The sequence below is a fragment of the Bombina bombina genome, chromosome 2 (genome assembly GCF_027579735.1).
Source record: "Bombina bombina isolate aBomBom1 chromosome 2, aBomBom1.pri, whole genome shotgun sequence".
In the NCBI taxonomy this organism is placed as follows: domain Eukaryota; kingdom Metazoa; phylum Chordata; class Amphibia; order Anura; family Bombinatoridae; genus Bombina; species Bombina bombina.
This window is the reverse complement of record NC_069500.1, coordinates 1,016,096,145-1,016,108,154: the sequence shown is the minus strand read 5'-3', so window position 1 is coordinate 1,016,108,154 and position 12,010 is coordinate 1,016,096,145. Positions and strand designations below refer to the sequence as shown.

The 12,010-nt window shown below is 35.4% G+C and overlaps 1 protein-coding gene across 1 annotated transcript in view; it reads left to right on the top strand.

The window, feature by feature from the left end:
- Positions 1 to 10,676, top strand: part of MAD2L1 (mitotic arrest deficient 2 like 1) — a 37,200-nt gene extending 26,524 nt beyond the window's left edge. Inside the window, exons 4-5 of the mRNA XM_053703602.1 lie at positions 7,629 to 7,732; positions 10,062 to 10,676. Of these exons, the coding sequence (XP_053559577.1) occupies positions 7,629 to 7,732; positions 10,062 to 10,234 (277 nt within the window). The 3' untranslated portion in view covers positions 10,235 to 10,676. The remainder of the gene's footprint in view (positions 1 to 7,628; positions 7,733 to 10,061) is intronic.
- The last annotated feature ends 1,334 nt before the right edge of the window (positions 10,677 to 12,010 follow it).

Below are 12,010 nucleotides of genomic sequence, written 5' to 3'. Positions count from 1 at the left end.
TACATCCTCCTATGTCATTTATGTCCTGACTTGTATCCAATGTAACCTTCAATATGTGGGTCTCACCACGACAGATGTCAATACGAGGATAAGGAATCATCTTTCCTCTATTAAGACTGGTGAAGCAACCACACCCTTGGTGAAACATTTCAAAAACATACATAATAAAAATAACAACACATTAAGATGGCAAGCCATTGAATGGGTTAAACACCCCCCTAGAGGTGGTAATAGAGATGAGGCTTTGGGGAAACGCGAAATGTTTTGGATCTTTGGATTGCAAACACGCGTGCCCAAGGGCCTCAACTCAGAATATGACTTAATCAATTATTGGAAATAGATCAGGTTTATCATATCTGTGTCCACCTTTGGGCTGATTGTATATTCAGTCAACATTCAATACAAAATATAACTACAAATTTCAAAATACAAATACTAAAATGTGTTATACTCATTTTTCACTAGTGTATACACGTACAGCCACATATGACTATTATTATTATTATGCTGTAATCTACACTAACGTCCTTCCATTCTAGTATATTTTCATTATTTTATTGATACCAACCAAAATAAGAGAGTTGTTTTGTATTGATTGACATTTCATTTGTTTATCCGTTTACCCCCACTTATTTAACTGTGAAAATCGGTTTAACAGTGTGTATGAACACTGCGCTGCATACAGAGATTGAGGGTGGTTATCAACATAAGCATTGGACATTTTAATAAAGGAAAAGTTTTATTTTAGCTCTATACGGAATTGAGCCTTTTCAATGTATTTATTATTATTATTTCCATGCTTATGATATTCCATACCATATGCAGAATTTGTTCATTTTATCATGTTGTATAGACTCGTAATTGTGCCAGTTTGACCATATATATATGTATCAGCAATAGTATTGCTTCTTTTGAATTGCTCCCTTTGACTTGATTTATTTATTTATTAACTTGATACATAATTACTAAGTATTATATAGATCTTAAGTTTAAAAGTTTATGTACATTACTCATGTAATTGTCCTTCAGGCTAAAATGTCTATAATTTAAGTATGCATTTTTGTATTTATGAAAAAACGATGTGCATAGTTTTCTATGTATCTTTTTGGTAACTAACGGGTTAAACGTCTGATTTCATACACACTTAAAATGAAGGTTCATGATTGGTTTCTATTTGACCTATCATTGAACAGATGTCCCTTTAAATGCTTCACACGCTTGCATTACTCCAGCTACGACTACGGCATCAGGCCGAAACATGTTAGCCTATGCTTTCGTGTGAATATTCTTTTTATGTGTTTTGGTACCTCCTTATGCTTTTACCACAAGTGGAATCTAATAAAGACTTTTTGTGCTTTTAAATGCCTCGCCTGGGATCAAGTTCTTTACCGTTGTGTGTGTGTGTATTTTTTAAGCTAATTACACCTATTCTAAGCCCCCTAATAAAATAAAGCCCCCCAAAATAAAAAAAATCCCTAATCTAAATTACAAATGTAATCAGCTCTATTACCAGCCCCACAAAAGGCCCTTTTAAGGGCTGGTAATAGAACTGATTACTTTTGTAATTTAGATTAGGATAGGGAATTTTTGTATTTTGGGGGGCTTAGAAAAGTAATTGGCTTAAAAATCTTGTGGTTTTTTGTAGTTTAGTGTATTTAATTGTATTTTAGTTTAGATATTTGTAGTTTATTTAATTTATTGATAGTGTAGGTGTATTATTAACTTAGGTTAGGATTTATTTTACAGGTAAATTGGTAATTATTTTAACTAGGTAGGTATTAAATAGTTAACTATTTAATAGCTGATGTACCTAGTTAAAATAAATACCACGTTACCTATAAAATAAACATAAACCCTAAAATAGCTACAATGTAATTATTAATTATATTGTAGCTATCTTAGGCTTTATTTTATAGGAAACTAGTTTTAAATAGGAATAATTTAGTTAATATTTAGATTTATTTTAATAATAATTAAGTTAGGGATGTTAGAGTTAGGGTTAATATATATAATATAATTATATTAACTATAATATAATTAGGGTTAATATAGGTTGCGGCGGTGTAGGGGCATCAGATTAGGGGTTAATATATTTAATATAGGTGGCGGCGGTGTAGGGGGATTAGATTACAGGCAAAAGAGCTGATTACTTTGACAATGCCTTGCAAAAAGCCTGTTTAAGGGCTGGTAAAAGAGCTGGTTACTTTTGGGCAATGCCACGCAAAAGCCCTTTTCAGGGCTATTTTTAATTTAGTTTAGGGTAGGGACATTTTAGTATTTTAGGGGGTAATACATTTTATTATAGGTGGCAGCGGGGTAGGGGGATTAGATTAGGGGGTAATATAGTTGAAATAGGTGGCGGCGGGGAAGGGGACTCACATTAGGGGGTTAGACATTTAATATAGGTGACGGCGGTTTAGGGGTTAAACACTTTATTAGGGATCGGGGTTGACACGTAGACGTTGCGCATGCGTTAGGTGTTGGGTTTTATTTTGCAGATAGTTTAAGGAGTCACGGGCTCCAATAAACAGCGTAAGGCTTACTACGCCTTTCAATTTGTGGCGAGGTGAAAATGGAGTAAGATTTCTCCATTTTCGTTACGCAAGTCCTTACGCTGTATATGGGATACCAAACTGCGCTGGTTTGGTATACCTGTCTATGGCCCAAAAAACTACGGGCAGAAATATACGAGCATAACTTCTGTTACGCCGTATATGTGATACCAAACCAGCGCAAAATCTGGCGTCGCCGGCTTTTGCGGGCAACGATTTATATTGGATTGAGGCCTTAATGTCTAGCGTGTTTTTGTTTTTTGTGGCTGAGTGTTTTGTGTGTACACGGTATCTGTTCTGTTTTTTTTATTTTTTTCTTAAACTATGAGACCGGTCCATAAATCTGGGTGACGTCATGGGGGCGGGTTCCCCTTCCCATATGCGGTGCTTGCTTTCCTTTGGCGCCTTTCTCTCTGACTGCCTTGCTTCTTGTTGGTACCTGCCTGCCCAGAGTGGATTCCTGCAGCTTCTCAGTGTGAGGTCAGGTAAGTACCGCAGTGTAGCGCTGTGGTGTAGGGTTGCCTGAAGGAAAATGGTCTTCATTCTCTTGATTTACCTTTCCAACGGTGGGTCTTGGGGGTCAGTAGCTGCTTAGATGCCTGAGATACAGGCTTCTAAGCAGCATGCCCCCTGCTCCTATACTTAACATCAAGTATAAATAAAGTTGCGCGGTGACGTCATTGCGCATAACATGAAGCCCTGGCGATGCCTGTCACTATGCAGGCCCGATCGTTGGGGTAGGAGTGGGTGGGAGCCCCTGATCTCCCTCAAGGTGTGAGGCACCAGAGTGGGAAGCTCTGTAATGGCTCAGAGCTGTTGGCACTCAAGGGGTTAAAGGCATATACCTTTTTTGAGATGCGGTGTTTGTCATAGGATCATTTTCAACACGGATTTTAAATCAGAGAATGTCTTGCATATATCATTTATACTGCTTATAAATTGAAAATATTTGGTATAAAAATCATTATTTAGGGAGAAAAATATGAATAAAAACAGTTAGAACAGGGTCATTTTCAGCATGATTTTAAATCAGACTGTCTAGCATATATCTTTCATACTACTTATATATTGAGAATAAAAATTATTTTGTGAGTAAAAATTCATGGTTAAAACAGGAATCTGGTATCATTTTTTTTTTTTTTTTTTTTTTTTTTTTTTTTTTACAATTTTACTGCAAAGACATCCTAAGAAATGTTTTAGAAACACACAGGGATCACTCAATTGATATTTAATATGTATATATTTATATATTTGGGGGATTTTGTCAATTATTTTGTAAGAAAACTTATGTATAGATGTGTGTCTTGTCTTGTCTGTCTATCTATAAATCCCAGATGAGAGTAAAAGAGCGATAGCAGTAAAGCATATTTAAAACTTAGCATTTATTGATAGAAATTAATGTTATAAAAACAGGATGGTCAACTACAAGAGAGAGGCAAGGACACCTCTCGGCTGGCAGGGTTACGTGTTTCGGCATAATGCCGTAATCATAGCATATGGAAGCCACTTACAGGTGTATCTTATATACACAAATTATAAACATTTCATTGGCTAAAACTTTAACACAGTCACACCTATATTTAACCCTGCATAGCTGAATCCAAACCAAAGCTAAAGGAATAGAAGGGAAAAGCAAGTGTGTCCATAAATAAATAAGGGCATCTATCATAGATACAAAATCATCCAAATATATACAGAATGCCAAAGTACATGAATACATCCTACAAACAAAATATATATGCAAATACTTGAATATATATATGAGAATATGTCTGTCTGTCTATCTGTTTGTCGTCTGTCATATTCTATTCTTCTATTATTTGCATGAGTACTTGTGCAAATGCACCAATACATAAACCGAAACCTTCAATTCCTACCCATACGCCATCTTGTGGTGTTTTCAAACTGCATCTTCCCATTTCATTTTAAGCTGGAGTGGAGACTTAACTAAAAATTGTTCACTTCTGTTCTGTCAATACAAATTGCTGTTTGTAATATTGTACGTCGGAGCAGTGCTACTATACAGCTGGAAGCCTACCTGGGAGAGATCACTGTACCTCATTCAGACAAAACCCCTGAAGTACTGGGCAGTTAATAAACTGAGATTTAATGGGCCAAAAATATCTTTCTGATCCATGCAGTAGTGTGAAAAGTGAGACTGTTCACCTTAGCGTCAAACGTCTTTACTGATAGTAGCAGATACCGACTTATAGCTGAACATGCAGAGATGCTTCTGTCCCTTAATAAGAACTTGCCACTAGCTTTTGATAAATTATTCTGATTCCTAGATTGACTGTTATACTACTAGTTCTCGTCTTGCACAATTATGTTCAAAACCTACTGTACTCTGAGGAACATCCTTAGCCAGGGCTGGATTGGGAATAAAAAGCAGCCCTATTTTCTGTTAAGTCCGTAGAATGCAAATGCCCCATTTTTGTCAAAGGGGATTACTGGGATACTCCTTCCCCAATATTTTTTTCAGAATTAAATTATATTACTTTGTATTAAAGGGACAGTCAACACCAGAATTTTTGTTGTTTTTAAAAGATAATCCATTTACCAATTCCCCAGTTTTGCATAACCAACACTGTTATAGAAATGCATTTTTTACCTCTGATTACCTTGTATCTAAGCCTCTGCAAACTGCCCCCTTATTTAAGTTATTTAGCCAATCAGTGCTCACTCTAGGGTAACTTCACGTGCATGAGCTCAATGTTATCTATATAAAACACAGGAACTAATGCCCTCTAGTGCAGTGTTTCTCAACAGCCGGGCCGCGACAGCCCTGCTGGTGGGCCACGACCCGACATTGCCTCCAGACACTCGCTCTGACAGGCCCGGCTTTACACATCTCCTAAATTTTGGACGGGCCTGTCAGAATTATCATATAATTAACCCACTGTAATATATATATATATATATATATATATATATATATATATATATATATATATATATATATATATATATATATATATATACACATTTATTAATACATTTATTATAATTATATGATAATTCAGTGGTGTGGGATCCATAATATATATAAATGGTTTATAGTGGGTTAATTTTATAATTCATTGGTGCCAGTGGGTGAGGGAGGAGAGAGAGAAAGAGAGGGAGGAGATAGAGAGAGGGGAGGAGAGAGAGAAAAAGAGAGGGAGAGGAGAAGAGAGAGACAGAGAGAGGGGAGGAGAGAAAGAGACTGTGTATGTATGTATATATATATATATATATATATCTCTATATCTATATCTTCCAAACCTACTGCAACCCACTCCCGATGCTTACTGGGCCGGTCCGGCTAAAACTTACCGGGCCTTGAGGTCACTTAGGTTGAGAACCACTGCTCTAGTGGTCAAAATACATTCAGATTAGAGGCAGTCTTCAAGGTCTAAGAAATAAGCATACAAACCTCCCAGGTTTAGCTTTCAACTAAGAATACCAAGAGAACAAAGCAAACTTGGTGATAAAAGTAAATTGGAAAGTTGTTTAAAATTACATTTCCTATTTAAATCTTGAGTGGTTTTTTTTGTGTGGAATTGACTGTCCCTTTAAGTACAGATGTCAGATTGAGTTACATAGGCACCCTACAACCCAATTGCTTCCAGTAATCACCCCTTTAAATTGAAGCTTTCCAGCCCCAGCTGCTGCAGCTATTTATTTATTATAATAATTTTATTTATAAACGTGTTCTGTGAACTTTGTGACAACAAGCACATAACGGTTTCAAAATGTCTTGAGATACAGTTCATAACTATAAAGGAGCTATCTTAAAATGAAGGTAAATTTTGATGAATTTGTGCCCGGTTTTTAATAATTCTATTAAAAACAAGGGCACTTTAATTCATCAAAATTGACATCTCACTCGTTTTCTTGAAAAACATATCTTTTTTTTTTATTTTTTTATTTTTTTAATCCTGGCAGCTGCTCCAGCACTTCCTCCGCCCGTCGCAAGCCGTCTTTGCGGGTCCAAAATGACGAATTTGGCTTCCTCCAATCATGGCGTTGCATCAGGCCAAGATTCCCCCGGGGGGGGGGGGGGGAAGCTGTGATTGGAGGAAGCCAGATTCGTCATTTCTGACATCTGCAGAGGCTTCTGACGGCCGTGGGAATCATTGGAGCAGCTGCCAGGATTAAAAGGGAAGTTTTTGAAAAAAAACTAGTAAAATGTCAATTTTGATGAATTAAAGTGCCCTTGTTTTTAACAGGATTATCAAAGACCGGGCACTAATTCATCAAAATTGACATTCACTTTAAATCATTAGTCTGTATTTTGCTTGGTAAACTGTCATGACATAAAAAAAAAAAAAAAAATCGGTACTTGGTCTTAAAAAATGGTATCGGTGCAATGTGTGTGTGTCTCTTCTAACCAGACTGCCGCATGCAGAAACTAATCACCCACTTATGCTGTCCCTTTTGCAAGATGGAAACAAGCTATCCTTGAAAGATAGTTTAAGAATAAAACTGAGATTTGTATGGTTGCATTTCAGCTTTGAGTAGGAGCATTTTTGCAATATACTTCCATTAGTTATTAGCTCAGCAACATAAGCACATGGTGCACGTGCCCAGTGCTCCCACATTCAAATATCGTGCTTACTCATGATAGAGATACATAGAGAGATAACAGATTATACAAACCAGTTTTGCCTTTGTGCACCCACATTGATTGTACATTGTACATAGGGCATATGCCAATGAAACAATTTTTGTAGAAGGATTTTTGCCAATCCAAGTATAACTTTAAAAATGCTTCTAATTTAAAATGCTCTCATGAATATTTGTTTTGCCTTTTCTGTCACTTTCGGCTAAATAACTTTATAAAGTGCTAAAATACGCTTTAAAGGCCCACAAGGTCTTTCTGTATTATAAATCCAATGTTGACATTTTCATAAAACCTAAAAACTGTGTCACTATTCCTGAACTAATAATTCAAAATACTTTATCTCATAGTAAAGAATAAAGTGCTATGTACCAAATGTTGGTTGTAAAATGCATTTACCATAACAAGAACAATTTTTTTTTTTTTTATTTTTTTTTTTTTATTTTTTTTAATAAATTATATATCCTTTTTAGTGTTGTTCGTGAAAAATCACAAAAGGCTATCCAAGATGAAATAAGATCAGTTATCCGCCAGATCACTGCAACAGTAACTTTCCTTCCTTTGCTGGAAACTGCTTGTGAGTATATTGTTACATATAGCAAAGCAGTCTTTTAAATCTTAGTATAAAATACTGTAATGTCACCCATGGATTTGTTTTAAAGCTTAATGGTAAACTAACTTCATACAGTACAACTGTACATACTTCCATCCACACCCCTCAGTTTGTTGTTGTCTCTGATATACCATTAAGAGCAAGATTCTATTTCTCTTCTAAATATTACTAGGGTATAGAAACACAGTCTGTGCAATATTGGGACGGGGATTTATAATTTTTTTGATAAAATTACATTTGCTATTGTTATTAAAATATTTTTTTAAATATACATTTTTGCATTACAAAATGCTTTGAACTGTTCAAAACGGCAGTATGTTCCCCTTGCAGTTTGCACTGCTGGGTGAATATGCCAGAGTAAAGAGCCTCACCAGTCCGCTACCTTCTTGTCTGTGCACACCTCAGGACTGAGTGTCTCTGTGAATGACCGGTTAAGGAGACTTTTTTTTTTACGTGTTATTTTTAAGAAAAAAAATTGCACCCTCATGTGATTTTAGATATTGCATTCTGATTAATTGCAGATGTAAATATTAAGATTAGAACAACCAGCAAATATGAGTCTATCTTTGAAGGAGAGTTGCTGTACGTGTGCAAACAGGTCAGCGCTGGAATATTGTGAAATATAGATATCCACATGGTAGCATTGATGACTAAAGAGAGGAGGCATGGAATAACATAAATACTATGCTTTGAAAACGTATTCAGTGTTTTAATGTCCCTTTAAATCTATTCTGAATTTTACAGACAAACGTTATAGCTTCACATTTAGCATTATAATTCACCTTCCACGGAAGCAACATAGTATTCTATCTATATGATTGTCATAGGAAAGTCTGTCTTCTGGTACCTAGTGGTGCATTGGTCTGTTTATTTGAAGCACACAAATCCATAATTTTATGAGTGGCATTGTATTTGGTACATGTTGTCCATAGACTTAAAGGGACATTTTTTTTCTTTGCTTAAATGTGTTGTAGATACATTTATATAGACCATCTGGGAGCGTTTACTGGCTTCTGCTGGCTCTCGTTTGTGTAATCTATCTTTTTATATGCAGGGAAAGGGGGTGTTGACTGCTGTTCCTGATTCTCCAGACCCTTTCTCTGGGTGTCCAATCTAACCTCATCAGCAGTGTTAAACTGGGAGCTTCTAAGCAAGATTTTTTTTATTTATTTTTTTAAAGCTTTTATACAGAATTTTTATATCAACATATGTGCATATTCTTCTTTATGGTAGTGTCTATTGCATGCAGCTATATGAAAATTGGTGTACACTGTCCCTTTAAAAGAAAATTGGCATCTACATGGATGCATTTCATTTGTGAATAGAACAATTTTTGTAATTAGCAAAAATGCTTCTTATAAACCCTATAGCTGTCTCAAATGTGTATTTAAGTGTGCACCAGCATTTTAAACGCACCACTTGCTCAGATTGCCTAAGGTTCTTGTAACAATTGGTAAGGACTCAATTTGTTAATTGCTGACATGATATAAGCCTCACTAACGATCTGTGCAAGTGCTGTTTAAAATGCTGGTGCACTGAGAATATCTAGTTATGCACGTGCAGAGAGAAATGTTAACACTAAAATAGTGATAACTCTTTCTAGAAGCATTTTTTGTCAATGCATGTATATTGTAAATATGTTTCTATTCAACTATGCACATTTAAATGTTGACCGCAATGTCCCTTTAAGTATGTACTCTATAGCCTTAAATTCAAAGCAGAATGTGAGCTTGGAAAGGGACAGTGTACATCCATTTTCATATAACTGACTGCATGTAATAGACATTGCTATAAAGAAGAATATGCATGAATACTGATCTAAAAATAGTGTAAAACCTTTTTAAAACTTATTCAGAAGCTTCCAGTTTAGCACTGTTGGACTGGGACACCCAGTGAAAAGACAGGTTACACAAACAGGTGAAAGCAGGTGTCTGTTGACTTCTGTCTACATCTAATACTTTGAGGTTGGTTACAAGTCTGAAAATTAGCACTGCTATTTTTTAAAAAAGAAATTGTAAAACTATACATTGTTACAAGAATACTCCCAGATGGGACCTTTTTAAATGTGGCTAATACAGAATTTGGCTGATCCCTCTCCTGTTTGGTCGATTTTTTTTTTTTTTTTTTTTTTCTCCTGCCAATGGGTCATCATTTCAACATTTAGTGTCAATTTCAAGCAGCTATTTTCCTACAAATTTCTTATATATTTGTGTATACATGCCGATTATTAATGCTTAAGATTAATATTCTACCTCTATATTTTCCATAGTGTAATTCTTTGTTCAATTTCTAGGTGCCTTTGACTTGCTAATCTATACAGACAAAGATTTGGAAGTACCAGAGAAGTGGGAGGAATCTGGACCTCAGTTTGTCTCCAACTCTGAAGAAGTCCGTCTTCGTTCTTTCACTACTACTATTCACAAAGTAAACAGTATGGTGGCATATAAAAAAATTGATTCTTATTAATGTCTAGTATTTACTGCTTTACAGTAAGCTGCTATTTTTGGAGCTATGGGGTTTGAATTACAGTGCTATATTTTTATATACAGTTCAACTAACTTTTATGTGACTTTTATGATGCCCCCATACTTTTGAGATGTCTGTCACAATTTGATCTGTTACTCCAGTAACATTTTTAAAAAAAAGTACATAAAAAATGCATAATTACTTCTTGTATTTTCTTTTCTACAGAGCCATATCTCAATAGTTGTTCATAGTGTAAAATTTGATGAGAAAAGTTCTATAAATAGATCAAAGTATCTTTTTAATGTGTACATTTTGTAATGTTTTCCCTTCTAAAGCCTATCTTCTATTTGTACATTTATTTTGCTATATATGTGTCTTTCTGTTCTTGTAAAATAGCCTTTGTCTTAAGTATTGTGTAAAGTTCAATAAAGATAAACACACATGCTTTTTGTATGGTTTTTATGGGGGAGCCCAAAGTGAATAACTGGATAGGGATGAAAAATATTTGAGTGATATTTTCAGTTTTAAACAGTTTTGATGAATTTGGTGACCAAGCAAAGCATCTTAAAGGGACAGTTGCACACCCGTTAAAATATCCTCACAGATGTGAAAAAATTTGAACATGTATAATAGGCCTGAGATGAACAATAAAACTTATTTTAGTTTTTGTCAGTGAACTTCTACCCTAGTGGATTAGTTTTCTATAAGTGAATTTTTTTTCTTCTATTTTTAACATTCAAATTTGAAAATAATTTGGTATGCAGTTTTGTGGATTAAATAATATTCTAAAACACAAATATGCTTATCAAACGATTTAATGTATAAAAAAAAAAAAAACCTGATAAGCCACACCAATGTATTCAAAGTACCCTAACTATTTACCACCATGGGGCCAGAACTAAAATGCACTTTTACCCATCAGCCATGCAAAGAGAGCAATTAATTTACTTTGTAACATCACCACATAATGGTAAAACATGTTTGACCCCCTTCTACAATTTATGGGGGGGCATGCATACAATACCATAGGTAGGGATGCACATGTGTGTTTTTATTTTCATTGTAATTCCCCTTCAGCTCAGCACACAAGTGCATGTGAGCATTGTCTTGGTGGAACAACTCTGGCTCAACTTACTTTGTGTGATTTTTTTTTTTTTATAGTCAAGTTGGTGTAGTAGTCACCTGTTGCAATATATCCATGCTGCAGGAAGTCAATCCTCAAAATTCCCTCTGTATATCCCAAAATGCGGATGCAATAATTTTACCAGCACTTTCTTGGACACAAGATTTACATGGCGGAGTTGAGCCATGGTGCTTCCATTGCTTGAAGTGTTGCCTTGTCTCAGTGTTAAAGTGTTGTATCCACAACTCACCTATAGTAGCAAATCACATATAGCAGGATTATTTTTAATTCTTGACCATTCTTATCAGCTTCTTCTGGTCTGCAGTCAAAATTTGAGGCACACATGTCAATTGCTCTGTCAGAACATCCAATACAACTGACTACGGTCATGTGACACCCCCTGTTGATTATTTTGCATGTTAGTCTTTAGTCACCCATCACAATGTGCAAAGATCCCAAGGAAGGAACTGAATGGGGCGCGCTGATAGTGGAAAAACAATTTATGTAAGAACTTACCTGATAAATTCATTTCTTTCATATTAGCAAGAGTTCATGAGCTAGTGACGTATGGGATATACATTCCTACCAGAAGGGGCAAAGTTTCCCAAACCTCAAAATGCCTATAAATACACCCCTCACCACACCCACAAATC